Source organism: Trichosporon asahii (genome assembly GCF_000293215.1).
Source record: "Trichosporon asahii var. asahii CBS 2479 unplaced genomic scaffold scaffold00070, whole genome shotgun sequence".
NCBI classification, from domain to species: Eukaryota; Fungi; Basidiomycota; class Tremellomycetes; order Trichosporonales; family Trichosporonaceae; genus Trichosporon; species Trichosporon asahii.
This window is the reverse complement of record NW_014040855.1, coordinates 578,458-596,987: the sequence shown is the minus strand read 5'-3', so window position 1 is coordinate 596,987 and position 18,530 is coordinate 578,458. Positions and strand designations below refer to the sequence as shown.

Below are 18,530 nucleotides of genomic sequence, written 5' to 3'. Positions count from 1 at the left end.
CTGCTAAAGATGGAGGCTGCTCGAGCTGTTGTTCCATACATCACCACGCAAATGAAGTAACTTGAGGTTACAACGAGCGGAAGCAGTTGTATCAGTGGCACACGTCAGGATTTGCCGCCCGATCGATCTCGGTCACCAACATCTTCGCGTTCGGACCGTTCATCTGATAGACGTTGTTTTCGTACCGACACCGGGGCCAGACGACGAGCAAGTTGACGAAAGCTTGTCCAGAAGTGCTCTGAGGATAAACATGGCGGACCTCAGGCAGTTCATTGGTGACAACCTCGTGCGGGTAAGTGGGGCACCTTCTACGTCGCACGCGAAGCTGACATCACAGCTGCTCGGCTCTGCTGATAGCGCCGTCACCGATTTCGTCCACTCAGCTGGTAAGAACAAGCAGGCAGAGTCTAGCGCTGACATGGTAGCTCTCTCCGCTAAAACACCTGGTGATCTTTACAACCAGCTGCTGGCTGCTGGTCTCTCCGAGTCCCCCGACACTCAAGCTTTCGCCACCCAAGTTCACGGCTTGGTTCCTCGAAAGACGAAGACGAAGAAGCCGAAGGTCGCGCCGACAGTCAACACTCAGAAGTTTACGTTTGTGACCGAGGAAGAGGAGCGGATTTCGAAAAAGAAGAAGAGCAAGAGCAAGGATAAGGACCGTGAAGTCGCTTCCCATAAGCTTGAACGATCATCAAGAAAGCGCGACACCGAGGGCAACTGGGATTCTGACCCCGAAGACTTAGAACCAGAGCCACCAAAACGTGCCCGATTCGATTCTCCTGTCCGTGATGAGGAGCCGCCGGAGCCTGAGGAGACTGAGGAGGAGCGGTTGGAGAGGGAGCGGTTGGAAGATCTCGCAGAGCGAGATGCGTTCGCCGAGCGCATGAAGAACAAAGATCAAGATCGGACGAAGAAGATCGTTCAAGACCGATCCAACGAGGGCACGGAGGAGGCTGCTCGTCGGCAGCTGTTCGCAGAGGATGCCGAGGCGCGGAGAGAGGTCATGCCGGATCTTCGAGAACGCTCCCGACAGTCGTACCTGCAGAAGCGTGAAGAGCAGCGCTTGGACTTGCTCAAGCTCGAAGTGGAGGACGAAAAGATCTTGTTCCGAGGACAAAAGCTGTCGAAGAGGGAAATCGAGGAGCACGAACGCAAGATCGAGCTCATCAAGATCCTCGAGGAGCGCAAGAAGATCGACGATGGCACGGACGGCTACATGCTCCCTGAGGACTACATCACAGAGCAGGGTCGTCTCGATTCGAAGAAGAAGAAGAACGCCCTGTATCAGCGCTACGAGGAAAGGGACAAAAATAAGGAGGCTTTCGCGACCGACGTGGATACCTGGGAGGAGTCTCAGCGGTACCGCACGGACTTTGTCACTGGAGCTCTAGACAAAGAGGTCGTCGACGAGAACGATGGCTATGACTACGTTTTCGATGAGAGTCAGGGTATCCAGTTCTTGCAGGAGGGCGGTTTGGACGGTACGCTCAACCCTGAGGCTGAAGCTTTGCTCGCCCAGGTCGAGGAGGCGGAGAAGAAGCACCAGTCCATCCAGGACACGCGAAAGTCGCTACCTGTGTACGAGTTCCGTGATGAGCTGTTGGAGGCCATCGCTGAGCATCAGGTGCTTATCGTTGTCGCCGAAACAGGTTCGGGCAAGACGACCCAACTTCCTCAGTATTTGCACGAGGCCGGGTACACTGCAGGCGGCATGAAGGTAGGTTGCACGCAACCGCGTCGTGTCGCCGCCATGTCCGTTGCTGCCCGTGTCGCTGAAGAAGTTGGCTGCCGTCTGGGTCAAGAAGTCGGCTACTCGATCCGTTTCGAGGACATGACTAGCGACAAGACGGTGCTCAAGTATATGACGGACGGTATGCTCCTCCGTGAGTTCTTGACGGACCCCGAGCTCTCAACGTATTCTGCGCTTGTCATCGACGAGGCGCACGAGCGAACACTCTCCACGGATATTCTCTTCGGACTCATCAAGGACATTGCCCGATTCCGACCAGAGCTGAAGCTTCTGATCTCCAGCGCTACTCTCAATGCGCAAAAGTTCAGTCAGTTCTTCGACGACGCTCCCATCTTCGACATTCCAGGCCGCCGCTTCCCCGTCGACATGTTCTACACTCAGCAGCCTGAAGCCAACTACATTCACGCTGCCGTCACGACCATTCTCCAGATCCACACAACCCAACCGAAGGGTGACATCCTCTTGTTCCTGACAGGTCAAGATGAGATCGAGGCTTGCGAGGAGAATCTCAAGGAGACCATGTACGCTCTCGGCGACAAGGTGCCTGAGCTTATCATCGCACCTATCTACGCCAACCTTCCGAGCGAAATGCAGACGAAGATCTTCGAGCCGACACCAGAAGGCGCGCGCAAAGTCGTCTTGGCCACCAACATTGCTGAGACGTCGATTACAATCGATGGCGTAGTTTATGTCATCGACCCGGGCTTCGTCAAGCAGAATAACTACAATCCCAAAACAGGAATGTCGTCGCTGGTGGTGGAGCCAATCTCTCGCGCCTCTGCGAATCAGCGTGCGGGTCGTGCCGGACGTGTCGGACCTGGTAAGGCGTTCAGACTGTACACCAAGTGGGCGTACAAGAATGAATTGCTGGAGGACACGATACCAGAGATCCAACGAACCAACCTCGGCATGGTCGTGCTGATGCTGAAGTCGCTCGGCATTAACGACATCCTCAACTTTGAGTTCCTGGACAAGCCGCCAGCCGAGACGATCATCCGGTCGTTCGAAATGCTGTACGCGCTCGGAGCGCTCAACCACAAGGGCGAGCTGACCCGTCTCGGTCGCCGCATGGCCGAGTTCCCCGTCGACCCGATGCTCTCGAAGGCGATCATCAACAGCGAGAATTTCAAGTGCACGCACGAGGTGCTCATCATCATTTCGATGCTGCAGGAGTCGGGATCGCTCCTGTACCGGCCGAAGGACAAGCGTGTGCATGCCGACAAGGCGCACAAGAATTTCCAGAAGCCAGGAGGCGACCACTTCACGCTGCTCAACATCTTCGAGCAGTGGGCTGAGGCGGGCTATGGCCAGCAGTTCTGCTATGAGAACTTCGTGCAGTACAAGTCTCTCTGTCGCGTGCGTGACATCCGCGATCAGCTGGCGAGTCTTTGCGACCGAGTTGAAGTTGTGATCGAGAGCTGCCCGAATGACGTTGTCCCCGTCCAGAAGGCGATCACGGCTGGCTACTTCTACAACACTGCGCGCCTCGACAAGGGTGGTGGCTACAAGACCACGAAGAACAACCACACCGTCTACATGCACCCGTCGTCGGGTCTCATTGGCATGCAGCCCCCGCCGCGCTTCATCCTGTACTACGAGCTCGTCCTTACGAGCAAGGAATACATGCGCCAGTGCATGCCGATCGAGGGAGAGTGGCTGTACGAGCTCGCGCCGCATTACTTCAACCGCGGCGACGTGCAGAAGATGATGGGAAGCGCGAGCAGCGTCAAGATGCCGAAGCAGATCAAGCCGGCCCCAGGACCGCAGGATGTGAAGTAGGCGAGGGAGGATTGAGAAGCATAACAAACAGTCTTGTATCACATTATCATACTTTGGTAGCATCATTTGGCTCTGCATTACATCATGAAATCAGGACATTCGGGCGCACAAGCAACTTAGGGGTCTAGAAAATGCATACATGTGGGTCTAGTGTGACCTGAGACAGATATGTTTAACCACGCTTCCTCTTCTTGCCGCCACCAGCACCGCCGCCATTCTCAAGGTGCGCCTTCTTGATGGCGTCCTGGCGCGCCTTCTCTCTTCGCTCCTCGCGGATCTTCTCCGCCTTGCGCTCCTCGCTCGCCTCGACCTTCTCGCGGTGTCCCTTCCTGCGCTCCTCCTGCTTCTCCTTTCGTCGTGCGACCTTGTCCTTCTTCAGACTCTGGATCTGCTGCAGAAGCGCGACAGCCTTCTTCTCCTCGTCGCCCATGACAACCGCACGAGACTGGAGATACGTCGGCTTCTTCTGCGCGTTCATGACCTTGGGCTTGGACGCGTACGGCAGGTCGGCCTGGAGCTTGCGCGGGATCTTGAGAGCGTTGAAGCGGCGCGTGCTGCGCTCGACAGTGCGGTAGGCCGAGTTGGGGTCCAGCGGCGTGTCGACACCCTCCTCGCGGCGGATCTGGCCGGTAAGACGCATGCCCTTCCAGCCCTTCTTGTCCGCAAGCAGGAGCGACGTGACGGGGTTGTAGAGCTTCTTCGGCTCGATGCTGTACCACGCGCGCAGGAAGACAATATCGCTCATCAGGATCTTGTCCTCGAACGTCGCACGGTAGGCGCCCTCGGGCTTGGCGAGCGCCTTCTTGATCTGACCACGAACACCGGAAACGGTACGGATGTTGGCGCCCTCAAACTTGGCGACCTCAAGCGCACTGTTGAACATGTCCTTGATGAAAGCGGTGTTCTTGAAGATCTTGTACGGCGTACCCGTGAGCTTGAGCTTCTTGACGATCTTGGTACTACGGTCGACGTCGAGCACGACACCGGTCGCAGACACGCGGAAGCCAGGAGCATCGTTGGTCAGGCTGTTGAAGGCGGCGAGACCCGTGTTCGGCGCCGAGACAGGACCGTAGAACGTCGCGAAACAGTGCATGTGCTCTGGAGTGTACTTGAGCATGCGGTTTCGGATACTGTGGTCGTCGAGATGGTAGATCGGCAGCGACTGGAACCGGCGCCAGCCGAGGGAGAATATGAGCGGGTCGTTCGTCTTGAGAGTCTTCGTAAACCAACGGTGACGCTTGATACGCACGGTGACGTACCCAAAGCGCTCCTCCTCGGCGAGGAGACCACCAACGATGATCGGGAACTTCGGGTCGAAGTTCTCCACAAGCTCGCACGGCACGTTGTCGATCTCGAGACGCACGTACATTCCAGAGCGGTAGCCCTCGATCTGGGCACGGGCGTCGATGTCCATGCCCTCAAACTCGGACTCGTTGAGAGCGCGCTGGCGAGCCATCTCGGCCTTCTGCTGGTCGTAGAAGTCCATGCCGCTCTCCTCGTCCTCATCGTCATATTGCTCGTCGAACTTGGCCGCGAGCGCCTTCTTCTTGCGCGCCATAGCCTCCTCACGAGCACTGATGTGGTCGACCTGTCCGGATCCGTCGGGCTTCATGCCGACATACGGAACGTTCTCTCCGTCCTCGCCGTCCTCATCGTCGCCATCCCCGCCCTCGAGGTCCTCGAAATCGTCTCCCTCCTCCTCGTAGGGCAGACCCTCAGCAGTCTCCTCACCCATCGCTCCGGAGATGAACATCTTCTGCAGTCCGTCAAGGATAGTCTCGTCGCTCCAGCGCTCCTCGAGAGCCTTGACATCGACGGGCTCCTTGATGGCGTCTCCTTCGTCTCCAGCGTTGTCTCCACCCTGGACACGGAGGAAGCCGTCGTTCGACATGGCCATGGCTGATGACTCGGCGTCGGCGGATGAAGGGCGGGTCTTGCCAGCGGCAATCTCCTCGGGCGACAACTCATCTCCGTAGATCATCGACATAAGGTCGCGGCGACGACGCATGCGCTCAGCAAACCCGGTGGCCGCACGGTCAGCGAGATTGCGCTTCCACTGGGGGACGTCCTCATCGTCCTCATCATCCTCGTCGTCGTCGTCCTCGCTGCCCTCTCCAAAGTCCGCCTCGGGCTCGGAACCGTCGTACTCGTCGTCTGAAAGGTTGATATGCTTTCCGTTCTCCTCGAAGCCAGTGACCATGTCGAGGTCATTTTCAGAGTCAGAAGACGCGTAGGCGACGTCCTTCTCCTGCTCATCATCGTCGTCGATCTCCTCGATACGAGCACCTCCCTCGTCCTCATCGAACTCGTCATCGAAGTCCTCATCGTCGTCGGAAGCGGCACCGAGCATTGGTCCGCCGGAGCGAGGAGCGGCCGCGCGACGTTTCCGCTTGCCGTCCGAGTCGACAGTGAGAGGAGCAGAGGAAGAGTCGAACAGCCTGATCTGAGATTTCTCCATACCCTCGGCGAGGGTGGCCTGCGCGTCCTGCATCTCGATGACCATGCGCTCTCCCTCGCCCTTCGGCTGGTCGCCGTCCTTGGAGAACGAGCCGAGGACGTTCACGTAAACGGCGTCCTTGTCATACATGACTCCTCCAACATCACTCATAGGGGCGTGAATCAACTTTGCCTTTTCTCCCATGCGACGACGACGCTCGCTCTCAAGTGTGGGAAGCGGACAAGGGTCGGTCAAACGCTCAACCTCCTTAACCTCGAGGTCGCCGGCTCCGGGGATGTGGATCTTGGCGTTGCGTGCCGGGAGATTGGGTCCGCGGACGTAGCCGTACAGAGTGATTGTTCGGTCCATCTTCGGGTTCTGGCGCACCTCCTCGCGAGGCGTCAGGTCCTGCAGACGGTCGGCGAGCAGGTATGGGTGCTGGTTACGGAACACTAGCGGACGGAACTTGACCACACTGATGAATCGTGTGAGCAGGTTGATCTCGGCATCGGGGTAGCGGCCGTTGATGACTCCTGAAAGCGAGAAGAGCTTGGCTCCCTGGTAAATCTCGGTCCAGAAACGGTGCTTGAGGCGCTTCTTCGTGTCCTTCAGCGTGCTCTGCTTCTTGATGAGGTCGAGGTGGGTGAGGAGACCGATGACCTTGGGGAAACCGTGAGCCTGGAGAATGTTGAGGAACTCAAAAGTTTCCTGATATTAGCTCAACCATGGCTGAAGGACTCTCACCATCTCAAAGCCGAAGCTTCCATCGATCATCAATAGCACGAGGTCAACGACCTTGCCGAGATCAATCATAGAGTTCAGGTCGTTACCGCACTCGACGAAAGTGATACGCCTCGTCTTTCCGGACACAACAGTAATCGGACCTTGGGGGTCGTTCAGATTGTGCTTGGTGTATCGCCTGACGAGCGAGCGGAGGAGCGTGGTCTTCCCCACACCGGGAGGTCCGACGATGCCGACGACGATGGGCGGCGGGGGCATGCGGCCCTCGTCCATGCCCTGTCCCTTCTCCTGGGTCACTTTGCGCTCCTCGGGGTTGCGGTTGACGAGAGGGACATGGAGCCTCTTCTGGCCAATGTCCGCCGTTCGGCGCGCAGCGATGTTCGCCGATCGCCATGATTGCGAGGTGAACGCCTGAGGTTAGCTACCAGTGGACTAGTAGTAGCACTTACCTTCGGGTTGTAACCATGAGCATGGCGTCGGTCAACGCCCTGCGCCTTGTCCTTCTTGTCGAGCTTGGAGCCCGCGGACGGCTTGTGGTGAGCCTTGTGCGGCTTCTCCATGCTGGTTGTTGTTACGGTGACCGTCGCCGTTCCAAAATTCAAGGTATCATGAGCTCGGCGACCCTTACGAAGTGGAGGTCTCAAATTTACACCCGTGTGGGTATTAGACATCGGCGACTATTGCCTAATCCAACCACTGCTGCCATAACAGTCTCCATTAGCATCAGATTCTATGAGCTTGCCACCGTTCACGTGACCGCGTCCAAAAGTCTAAATATTGAAATGTTCAGTGGTCCATCGATCTGCAACTACCCCACACCACCATGCCGAAGGAGCAGATCCGAAAGCGCGGAAAGCGCAAGCCGAAGACTGAGCAGGGGGCGCCTGCCCCTGCTCCTACTACCGAGTTCGACGCTCCGCCGGCTCCTGCCGCGGAGCCTGAGTCGATCGGCGGCATCCACCCTTCCCGACTTGCCATCCTGAAGCGAACCGGCGGCGCGAGCCAGCAGGCCGTTACGACCCAGACCGAGGAGCAGACCGCCGAGCTCGACCACCGACCAGAGGAAGAGCAGCCGGAGGAGGGAGCCGCTAACTGGACCCGCGTGTACGATCCCGATTTCCCGTTCGGTGTCCTCGACCCGGATGTTAAGGCATACTTCCGGAATCTGGAGGACCAGATCAAGGACTGGGAGGGCGCCGGCGCTGCTGGAGAGGAGCGTGAAGGTGAGTACTGTTTTTGCTTGGAAGCTGATATCAGACCGACAGATGTTCCTGAGCAGCGTGCTGCAGGAATTGCGCGGACACGAGCTGCAGGTCGCCACGGACCCCGAGGTCGGCGTCGTGCTTGAGCGCCTGCTTCCCTCGCTGAATGACTGGGGCCGGCGTGTTATCGGTGACTCGTTCGGAGAGAAGTGGGAGACTCTGCTTACGCATCGTTTCGGAAGTCACATTGTGCAGACCTGGATGACGCTCGCCGCCTCCACTCTCGATCGCGAGGTGAGTAACAGCTGTTGCACTAGGCGAAGCTGACATCAGACCCGCGGTATCTACCCGCCGCAACAGAAGAAGCAGGAGAAGAACCCGGAAGAGGGTGTTCTCCCGACGATGGCCGAGCTTATCACCTCGCTTACGACGACCTTGATCCCCAGCTTCCCCTCGCTCCTGACGAACACTCACGCCTCCCCGCCTCTCCGACTCCTCCTGCTCGTCCTCACTCCCAATCGCGCTCTTCCTTCGCTCGATGCCAGTGAGGGTGACGGTGGCCTTGTTCGTTCCAAGCGTTCCGGCAAGTTCAGGAAGGGCCAGGGCGTGCAGGGCAAGTCGATTCTCGGCGACGAGGAGCAGAAGCCGACAGACCGACAAGTGCCCGAGTCGGTCGCTGCGCTGCGGAAGAAGGTCCGCGACGAGGTGATGCAGCGCATCTCTCCGGTAGAGTGGCACGGCATGGGCGTGAACAAGGTCGGAAGTGCCGCCGTCCAGCTCTTCCTGGAGGCCGAAGCTGAGGATGGCGACAGCGAGAAGGAGGGCAGCCTGCTCGACATTATCACGGAGGGCCTTGCGTCGAACCCCAAAGACAGGGAGCAGAAGCCGTACCTGTACTCGCTTCTGGTGTCGCCGACGGGTACCCGCCTGTTCGAGGCTGTGCTCTCGGTCGCGCCGAAGAAGATCTTCAAGGCCCTGTGGAAGACATACTTCCGCAAAAAGCTCGGCAAGTTTGCTTCCCACCCGTACGCCAACTTCGTTGTCGCCAAGGGCGTCTCGCGTCTCTCAGCCGACGGCCTCAGCGAGGCGATCGCCGAGGTCCAGTCTGTCGGTGGTGGAAAGGCCCTGATCAAGACGGCGCGCACAAGCGTGCTCGTCGCTTTCGCAGAGCGCGCGACTGCGCTCGGCAAGGGCGGTGACGAGGTCATGGGCCTGGTCAAGAGCGCGACCGAGCTGCCCGAGGGAAACAACGATCTCGTGCCCGCGCTCATGGCGCTGAAGACGGTCCCGACGTATGAGGCGATCAAGAACGGCGAGGATGTTCCCGAGGACGGCGATGACGCCGAGCGGGAGAAGGACGAGGATGCGGAGGCCGCTTTTGAGGCAGCGCAGCGCCGCAGTGCGTGGGAGAACCGCCGAAACGCGAGGCCCCGCGGCGCCCTCGACCCGAACATGCAGGGCTGCCTTCTGCTGCAGGCGCTGGTTGACATGCCGGACTCCACGGAGGTGCTCGAGAGCCTCTTCGCTCAGCCCGTTGACGCTCTTCTGGCTTACGCGTCGTCGCCGATCGCTTCGCGTCTCCTCGACCGTGTGCTGCTCTCTGCCAATGTGCCGCCCAAGTACAAGCGCAAGCTCCCGCTTGCCTTTGTTGGCCACTACCTCGAGCTGGCGTCTGACCGCCTTGGATCTCGTGTCGCGGACACGATCTGGGCGACCGCGGACGGCTTCCTGCGTGAGAAGATTGCGCGCTCCCTCATTCCGAGTGCGACCCAGCTCGCCGCCGACGCCTACGGAAGGTTCATGGCGAAGAAGCTCGAGCTGCACCTGCTCCAGCGTCGACCGGACGAGTGGCGCGAGAAGCAGCTTGGTCTGAAGCACCACTTTGCGCACCAAAAGGAGGCGCGCCAGGCTGCCGACCAGCAGGAGGAGGAGCAGCCCGAGGAGGAAGAGCCGAAGAAGAAGGAGAAGAAGAGGAAGGGAGACGAGATTGACGAGGTCTTCGGCAAGCTCGAGAAGAAGAGGAAGAACAAGTAGATTGTAGCATCACCAGCACTACGCCCATAGATCTTTTCCGGACATGTCATCAATTTGCATTTTGCAGAGCAGAACTCGTCAGCCAATACACGAGAACACAGAGCAAGAGCGATGCGATGCATAAGTACAACAAAGTAGCTCTGAGATCCTGATCCGCTCCATCCGTCTTCCTGGCGAAGCGGGGGAGATATTGAGGGGAGAGGGTAAGTCTAAGTCTAACACTGGTTCCGGAAGGGTGTCGTGTGTGCGAGTCTGGCTGGCAGACCCGGTTTTATGCTCTGGGCGTTGCAGAGGTGGTCGCTTAAGGCTCCTCAGCAGGCGCCTTCCGGAGCCACCAGTCGATGGCGGCGGAGAATCCGGCGAACGCGAGACCGCCACCGACCATGGCCTTCGGGCCGGCGTTGCGCGCAAGAATCGCACCCGAGAGGAAACCACCCGCGACAGAGTTCCAGATGTCGTTCTTCGCACGGTACTGCCTGTCAGCGTTACAGAGCACAAGCTGGTTAGGGGGACACTCACAGCCTCGATACAGCACTCCGTTCCCGAGTACAGGGCTCCGACCTTGGCGAAACCCTTACCCGAGGTCCACATGTTGCGGCCCATCTCCTTGAACATGTGCTTCGCCTGGCCCTTCATGCCCTGGTCACGGAGCTCCTGCGATGCTCGCGACATCGGGTCCTCGATCGCGAAAGACGCCGACATCATAGCGAAGAATCCACCGAGCAGGAAACCTGAGAGTCAGCTGTGTCACGGAGCACCAGATGGCTATACCGAACGCCTGCATGTACTGCGCTGTGGAACACGTCCACCGCTGCTGAGGCCTCAACAGCGTCAGACACAGACTCGTCGAACCTCGGTGACGATTGAAGAACATGATCGCCAGACCAACGACCCACACTCCCAAACATAGGAAGCTCTAGACACCATGTCGTGCAGGTGTTCGGCAACATGAAAGCTTAGGTCCTACTCACCCATTCCACCGGCCATAACAACCTTGGTCGGGCACGACTCCATAACCATGTTCATCTGCTTGGTCCAGTTCTGGATCTTGCGGACCTCATCCTTCTCGTCCTGCGTCGTTCCGGGAGGGTACGGCTCGGAGCCGGGGGCGTATATCGGGGCGAGGAGGGGGTGCTGCTGGGTCATGTCGGCTGATGGGGTGGGGTTATATCAACTCGGAAAGTCAGGCCAGTCGAAAGCCAACGATCGCTATCGGGCGACCACCCAGCCGGTCGTTCCAACTTTTTGCCGCCGCCTCCGCCGCCGATGGAGGTGCGTGCCGAAGTGATGGTCCCTGATTTTGTTTGAGCCTCCTGGTTAGTAGCCTCAGAAGACCACAATGGTCGATCTGGTGGAGGTGTCTCCACTCATGCCACTCATCCGCGGGAGGCTGACCGGAGATTCGATGATGGTATTCTTTCAGCTCGTCAAGGAGAGAAGAATGAATCCCATTGATCCGGCATGCACGCTAGAGGCCATGTGTTGAACGAACTGCAACTGAGTTGAGATCGTTCAATGGAGACTGCAGACGCCGTAGCTTATGGAATAACTGACGTCTGAAACAGCTGTCACATGTGCCGGTCATACGCACTCCGCCATGCACCTCGGAGTGTCACTGGAATTGTCCTAAGTGCTAAGTGTCGATCGGCAGTCGTGCGTAAGGCGACGGATCGCCTTTCCGCATGGTGAGTCTATGTCCCGTATCCTGTCTAAAAGCAAGCAGCCCCGATTGCGACTCCCAAAAGAATGACCTCTGGCGGGGTCGAACCGCCGACCTTATGCGTAACGCGTCAAGTGTTAAGCATACGCTCTAACCAACTGAGCTAAGTGGCCTTAGACGTTCGCTCTGCTGCGGACTGCATGCATCACGCTCGGTGCCTGAGCGTCCTGCTTACGCCCGTGCTGATCGCTCGCCGTACAGACGGACGTGTCGAACCCACGCTGCTGCCGCACATCGAGTTGTTCGAATGGGTTCTCGGTTTCGCATTTCCTTCTGTAACCTAACACATCATGCACAGATCAACTTCCATCACCCTCTTTTGGAAAGCCACGGGCCAGTTTAAGCTCAACGCTTCGCCATGACCAAACCACGACGACGTCCTCGGTCCTCAGAGGAGCTCAGACGAAACGGCCCCCAGCGCCAAGCTAAATTCGGCACATCGGAGAACCCCAACGTCCCGTTGCCCGTAGGGCCCCACGGCGCGCACCATGATCGTGAGTGTGACCACCTTCCATCCGAGAGTGCGACGGCCTGCGGCGTTAGCACGATCGAAAGTGCTGGTGCGCCATGCGCGGACTATGGAATCGCGCGACCAGTGAATGGGGGTGAATGGCTCGATGCGCATGTGCCCACCGACGCCAGGTCATGACTACTGAACTGTGGCGTTCAGCTAGCCAAACTAGTTGTACTCCCATTGACTGTAACCCTGCAGTGGGCAATCAGAGGTTTGGTCAAACTTCCCCAACACAGCGAACAGCGCTAAACCTCCTGGTCCCCAGGGCCTGTGTGGTGGAGGGTGTGTACCGGGGTTAGCGCCAGTGCGCCAGGGAGCGGCGTATACACTGCCCGCCAGCTGCGATTTGCACGCTCCATGTACCCTATGATCCTGTGCGATCCTGGGTGCAATGAGTCTTGGCAGATCAACACAGATCACTGCTGCGCGTGCATCGGGCTTCGAAAGATCGAAAGCATGCTCTGCTCGGGACGTCATTCGTTCGCAGCATCATGCCGTATTCCGTCGTGCCGGCGCAAGAGGATTCTGTCTGCAGACTGGCCGGATATAGGGCACGGGGACAGAGGCAGGAAGGCAGCGAGGAGCCTGAGAGCAGAGAGCGGCAAGCGCGGCCAGCGGCCATAAGCGCCATCAGCTAGGCACTGTCAGGTAGCTCCAAGCTTATGTTGGATACAGCCGAGGCGATCAAGCACGCCGGGTACTGGCCATTCCGCGAATCCCATGCGATCTCGGGCTCGCTCTAGCCTGCCTCTCTCAACTGAAATCCACTCCAACCACGGCTTTGGCCACCGTTCTAACATGCACTTGCTCCCTTCTCCACAAGGGCACTAGCTCTACCCAACCTCGTCTTTCGGCTTCCTGACTCAGGCGCCAGCTCACGCCAGAACCACCACAGATCCGATCAGCCCTGCCAGGCCGTACCAGGATTCCTGGTCAGACGAACAGCCCGGTGGTCATTCGCTGACGGGTGCTACTTGAGGCTACTTGTCATGCCGTCGCCTTCCTCACCTTCTCACTCCGGTTCTCGACTCTCAACGATCCACCACGCTCATTCTTAACGCTTCGCTCCTCTCTTTCAGTCGCCGTTAACCTCACCTCCTTGTTCTTTGGACCTTGCTCTTTCTTGTTTTCCGAATAGGTCGTCACATCTGCGTCACTCGATACTCGGCTTCCGACTGCTAGGTCGACCGGACTTGTCTTTGCCGCTCTGGCATCGAGCTGTGGCGATCCTTTCCCTTCCGACCCTCGCTTCCCTCAACAGCAGACGGCACATCGGCCATGCCCTTCCCGTCAAAGCTGCTCAGCACTCCAGTTGGAGGCCAGGGCCCTGTGATGTCTCTGACCCAACATCAGTGGGACTGTGTCAACCGATGCAACGAGCACTTTAGCAGAGATGGACTCGTTCTCCCTGTAGGCGAGGGTAAGAAGGAGACAGCGCCCCTCACAGAGCGCGAGAAGATGTTCTTGGTGAGTAGTTGCGGGAACAGCAGTCTTCAGTATCACTAACATTCAGTCGCGGGATGCCTATCTGAGGTGAGCATAGCCGAGGTGACCATTTCCGCCTGACCGCCCACAGATTCCTGACCTCGGTTCGAGGCGATATCTCAGCATGTGTTGAAAAGTTGGAGAAGGCTATCATTTGGCGCCGCACGCACCAAATTGACGACTTTGACGAGTGGGTGAGGAGGATGAAGTTCGATGTGAGCACGACAACCACCAATTTGCCACTGACAACCGACAGTCCGACATGGGCAAGACATTCCTTTGCCACTTTGCACCTGATGGTCGCCCGCTGCTCTACATGCTGTGCAACCGCGATCAACTCCCTATGAACAAGCGACATCCTTGGCTCGTGGTGCGTATCTGCTCACGTCAGCGTCGATCGCGATACTGACCCCACCTTAGCTCTTTTGCGTGGAACGCGCTACAGAGCTGATGGCCAATGGGCAAACGTGAGTCCATGCCGTCGCTGCATAATTGACGACGAAGTGCCTTGATCAACATTTTCCCTTTCACCAAGAAGCAGGGTCTCCCTGCCTCGGTTTCGGTATCTCGAACGCTCATGTCCTCGCTGGGCAACTATTACCCCGAGGTCCTCTCTCGTTCCTATGTCCTCGACGCTCCTTGGCAGATCGGGACCTTCATCGGTCTTGTCTGGCCTATGGTCGACTGGTCCGCACGTCGCAAGATCAAGATCTGCCCATCGGAAGTCATCTTCAAAGATGGCGAAGTCCCATCTGAACGCCTTCTTAAGGACGCCGGCGGAAAGCTGGACGTCCCGTGGGACGCCGAAGCGTACTGGGAAACGCTGGTCACAACTTGCCGAGAACGGAGAGAAGATCACCTCAGACGCTGGCGAGAACTTGGCGGCAGATGTGGTCTTGAGGAGCGACTGTTCAAGGTAGTGGAGCGCAATTCCAGCGAAACCACTGCGGTCGACATCGAGGAGGAAGTGTCGGTCATGACGGAGAACACGCATTCGTCAGAAGATTCGGCCTTTACTCCCCCGTCCGTCAACGCATACACCTCCGAGCATGGAATCAAGCAATGGAAGGACAACTGGAGCTTCCACGGTACCAAGACCAGTCCTACTGGCGCACGCCCCAACATGACCAGTACAAGTCTTGAGTCCCAACATGGCCTCGTTCAACGAGTTCAGGAGAATGAAAAGTGGCTGAAGACAAATCCCCCGCCTCCCAGCAGCCTCCCTCCACAGCGAAGATGCTCGATTCAGCGGGCCGAAGCCGACACCTTGTCTAATTCTGGGTCCTCCACTTCCGGCTCTAGTGTCGCCGCCCGAGCGCCTCAGCGCAAATCGTCGTTGAGGGCGCCTCATCACCACCCTCACGCTCGCAGGTACAACGGTTCCAGCTGGACCCTTGACTCGGAGGATGAAGAGGAACCACAGCCACGCATGTACCCTCGTCCGCCCCCGCCACCTCGCAGTCTCAAAAGCTTCATCTCGTCCTCTGCACTGTCAACGACAGCACCCCCGTTGCCCTCGCCACCGATGGAGAGAGCTCGGACTAACAGCCTCGAAGCTCAATCTCCCAAGGTCACCACCCGCCCACTTCACCGCAACGGCAGAGCTGCTGCCACAAGGGCTGCTACGGAGCCTGGATACCCGTATCGGGATGAGCCTGCGCTGCGTTTGCAGCCGCGCCGCCAGTCGAGAGACGTCGAGAAGGAGCGGAAGATTACCGACTTGTTACCCGTCAGTGACCCCGAGCCTGACATCTACACTCCCGCTGCCGAGTCCGACACGGACGCGGAACCCGAGCCGATCACAACTCCGGAAAATGCCCCAGACGGTATGGACGCCTTCACTTCCAGAGTACACCTCGGTGATGATGATCACGGCATCGAGTCTTTGTCAAAGCGGGATTCAGTTTCGACCGTTGACACCGGAACGAGCGACGGGGACCACTCTACCGACTACATGTCCTCCGTGTCGTCTCCACCTCACGATCGATGGGTAGCAATCTTACCGGCCGCCATGAGCTCAACTTCTCATCTCGCCCTCGAGGCTCGACTGGAAGCCGAGCTCCAAGCACAGCTCGCCAGCGAGGGCTCCAACGACGATGACGCCACGATCAAATGCTCCGACGTCGCTTCGGTCAAGAGCAAGTTTGACGCATTCCCGTCAAGCCCCACTCCCTTCCCATCCAGCCCGACGCTCTTGCCCCCGAGCCCCACCCATCACAAGGTCAAGACGCACACGGTTGTCAACGCAAAGTCTTGGGGGAAGTCTCCGCCTGCGCGGACCTCGCCACTCGGGGTTCCCCCCCGAGACTCTGCCGTGAAGGGACCGAGATCCCCGCCGCGCTCACCTCAGTCACCCGGCCGGCCTGTCCCCGGCATGCCCTACCTCACCAACCCTGCCCCCTTTGTCCCGCACGAGTCCCCACCTCGTCTCCCGCAGATGCAAACGGACCGCTGGAGGTTTAACGCGCCAACTCTGGGCATGCAGCCGCCATGGGCGACACTGCCCCGCAACGGGGGCAACATGCGCCAGTCCAGCTAACGCACCTCTTCTTCAACTGTGTATAGCGCCCTCATTCGTTCAAAACACGACTCCACTCGCAGACACGCAACCCTCTGTCCTTACGAATCCTCTTCCCTTCACACTCTGTGTCCCTCGAGTTGTAGTTCTAGTCAGAAAGGAGTATCCCCCTTGTGTATCCTGTACCACCAGCAGAGTATCACCCACTCCACCCCGCGTCTAATTATTCCAGTGATGCATATAATACTGTGGTTGCGGACGCCAACGCTGGCGGTTGAGGGCGGTCCGTGGGGCCGGTGTGATCGGGCGATCGAGCGTGCACGCGATCAGTGCGCAGTCCTCGATCACTGCGACGGCGGAGCACGGCCCTCCTGTCTTCGGTGGGCAGCCCGTTTGAAGGCCATGGATCATGGCAGACCCAGGGCCAGCGCGCTGTGAAACGTCTCTCAGCTCTTCTGACGGGTCAGTGTGGTTCTGTGGGGATGTTTCATCAGTCCTCGTGGGTTACCCAGGTCATCGGAAGCACCATCTTCGCGGGGCCGAATGAGGTCCGTGCGGAGCCAGTATCCAAGCGTACTAGAGCTGAACACTGAAGCGTAAGTATCTCCTGTGCGCGGCGGCGCCGAGGGCGGCTAGCAGTGAAGCCGACTGAGCTCTGAGATCATGGGGCAGAGTCCTTGACACAGAGCTCCTAGACATCAGCCAAGGCGGGGCGTTCGTGCGTTCTGTTGGCGCGCAAGCGGGTGTCTCACCGCCATGTCCTCACGACGCTCGTGCGTGCGGTTAGGCCGAAGAGGTAAGCGGCATGTGCGAGAAGACCGGCTCGCTCGGACGTCTCGCGCCGGTGTCCCGCAAGTCCACAAGATGTGAGGAGGAGCTTAGCGCACCCTCGACGCCTCGGCAGTTGCAGAATTCCAACGAATCCAGTGAAGCTCAAGAGTGAGCTCGAGCGACAATGTGAATTGCCCCAAAGCCGTTCCAGTGCGTTGTTGTTCTTTCCCCGCTTTTCTGTGGGTTCTGTCCATATATGCCTCGTGACCTCGTTGCTTGCTTAAAGCCTGCTGGCTTTGCGGGTTTTACTCGCGCTTTCTTCAATAGCAGCACGACTAGCACGGCGGTGACGCTCAGTGACGCTCAGTGACGCAGTGACTCGGCGACGAACGGGTGACGCGGGTGAGACGTTCACGTGTCCAGAATCTTCTCTCAGTTAACATGTGAGCTTTTGCTTACCACCCGGCTCATTCTGTGCAAGAACATCTCCACTCACGAAGCAGTTGAGCTATGCATTTCTGCGAGTCGCGCGAGGCTCGACTCCCGATCACACACGAGGCAGCTACGACGGCACCCGCTACCGGATCCAGGAACAGCCGCCAGCGTACCAGCGTACCAGCGTACCAGCGTGTTTCCCGCCTCGCGTCCCCCTGCTCCCTGGGGTCCTTTGGACCCAGGTAGCCACTTACAACAAGACATGTAGCCCTTGCTGCCGTACGTTCCGAACCTCGCTTGTGCTGTTTGGCGCCACGCCGCTCTCCCGGCTGCCGGCTGCACACCCGTGAGCAGATGTACCGCTGTGTGGGTGTCGCGACACGATGCCATCCCCGGCCCCGCGATCAATAAGCAGCAGTGAACGAGATACGCGTATTGCTGCAAGAAGGAACAATTAGACGCAGGTGCCGAACAAGACGCCGGAGGGTGTAGCACGTCAATCACCCATTTTGCCAACAAGGCTCGCAAGGCTCGCCCCCGAGGCCCCGAGGCCGAGATTCCAGAACTCCAGACAGTGCCAGACGCCGAGGATGCCGCAGGCTGCGTGTGACGTAGTGCAGCAAGTGATGGGGCAGAGGGGACGTGTCACTTGCCTCGACATGACTTTCGTCTGGCTCTATACATTTTGCTCAGCGGTGATCGACGACGAGAGACGAGGTGAGGAGGGGGTTGTGATACCGCCGCGGAGCCACGGTAACAGTCGTCCGCAGCACGCGGCGTCAAGCGGGCCAGCGGAAGAAGCAGGAAGGCGTGCAGGCGAATGAGCCTGTTGCTCATCGTGTGTCAGCTTGTCCTCACTGTGCCGTGCTGCCGCGCTGCCGAGCGGCTGAGCTTTGTGTGCTTTTGACTGCCTCGAAACGAGGCGTCTTCCCCAACCAGCTGCAGGCTGGCAGCGTGGTAGGCAGTACGGCAAGCTCTGGGCTCTGGGTGAGCCGAAGAGCAGCACACCGGCGGAGTCAAAAGCAGGCACGGCGCAGACCCCCAAATACATGCGCTAGCGCTAGTGCATGGAAGATGAGCTGGCCAGGCCTGTCGGACTGTGCTCGCCGCAGCACCAAGCGAGGGCGGAGGCGCAGCGCGCACG

General features: G+C 58.7%; 6 protein-coding genes and 1 non-coding gene across 7 annotated transcripts; 4 read left to right on the top strand and 3 right to left on the bottom strand.

Moving 5' to 3' along the window:
• Positions 1–250: 250 nt before the first annotated feature.
• Positions 251–3,529, top strand: A1Q1_04054 (uncharacterized protein; the record flags this gene model as incomplete). Its single annotated transcript, XM_014322431.1, has 1 exon — positions 251–3,529. One exon carries the CDS (start codon positions 251–253, stop codon positions 3,527–3,529), a length of 3,279 nt encoding a protein of 1,092 aa, XP_014177906.1.
• A 172-nt stretch (positions 3,530–3,701) lies between these two features.
• A1Q1_04053 (uncharacterized protein) lies at positions 3,702–7,267 on the bottom strand (the record flags this gene model as incomplete). Its single annotated transcript, XM_014322430.1, has 3 exons — positions 3,702–6,644; positions 6,711–7,052; positions 7,157–7,267. 3 exons carry the CDS (start codon positions 7,265–7,267, stop codon positions 3,702–3,704), a joined length of 3,396 nt encoding a protein of 1,131 aa, XP_014177905.1.
• Positions 7,268–7,530: 263 nt separating this feature from the next.
• A1Q1_04052 (uncharacterized protein) lies at positions 7,531–9,943 on the top strand (the record flags this gene model as incomplete). The annotated part of the gene is made up of 4 exons (XM_014322429.1): positions 7,531–7,930; positions 7,973–8,038; positions 8,115–8,203; positions 8,243–9,943. The coding sequence occupies 4 exons, from the start codon at positions 7,531–7,533 to the stop codon at positions 9,941–9,943; spliced, it is 2,256 nt and encodes a 751-aa protein (XP_014177904.1).
• A 301-nt stretch (positions 9,944–10,244) lies between these two features.
• Positions 10,245–11,089, bottom strand: A1Q1_04051 (import inner membrane translocase subunit tim22; the record flags this gene model as incomplete). The annotated part of the gene is made up of 3 exons (XM_014322428.1): positions 10,245–10,415; positions 10,463–10,674; positions 10,915–11,089. The coding sequence occupies 3 exons, from the start codon at positions 11,087–11,089 to the stop codon at positions 10,245–10,247; spliced, it is 558 nt and encodes a 185-aa protein (XP_014177903.1).
• A 601-nt stretch (positions 11,090–11,690) lies between these two features.
• A1Q1_t475 lies at positions 11,691–11,776 on the bottom strand. Its single transcript has one exon. It is a non-coding gene; the product is annotated as a tRNA-Val (tRNA).
• A 245-nt stretch (positions 11,777–12,021) lies between these two features.
• A1Q1_04050 (uncharacterized protein) lies at positions 12,022–12,476 on the top strand (the record flags this gene model as incomplete). The annotated part of the gene is made up of 2 exons (XM_014322427.1): positions 12,022–12,157; positions 12,334–12,476. The coding sequence occupies 2 exons, from the start codon at positions 12,022–12,024 to the stop codon at positions 12,474–12,476; spliced, it is 279 nt and encodes a 92-aa protein (XP_014177902.1).
• Positions 12,477–13,455: 979 nt separating this feature from the next.
• On the top strand, positions 13,456–16,201 carry A1Q1_04049 (CRAL/TRIO domain-containing protein; the record flags this gene model as incomplete). Its single annotated transcript, XM_014322426.1, has 6 exons — positions 13,456–13,644; positions 13,691–13,710; positions 13,754–13,877; positions 13,919–14,032; positions 14,083–14,129; positions 14,167–16,201. 6 exons carry the CDS (start codon positions 13,456–13,458, stop codon positions 16,199–16,201), a joined length of 2,529 nt encoding a protein of 842 aa, XP_014177901.1.
• Positions 16,202–18,530: the final 2,329 nt, after the last annotated feature.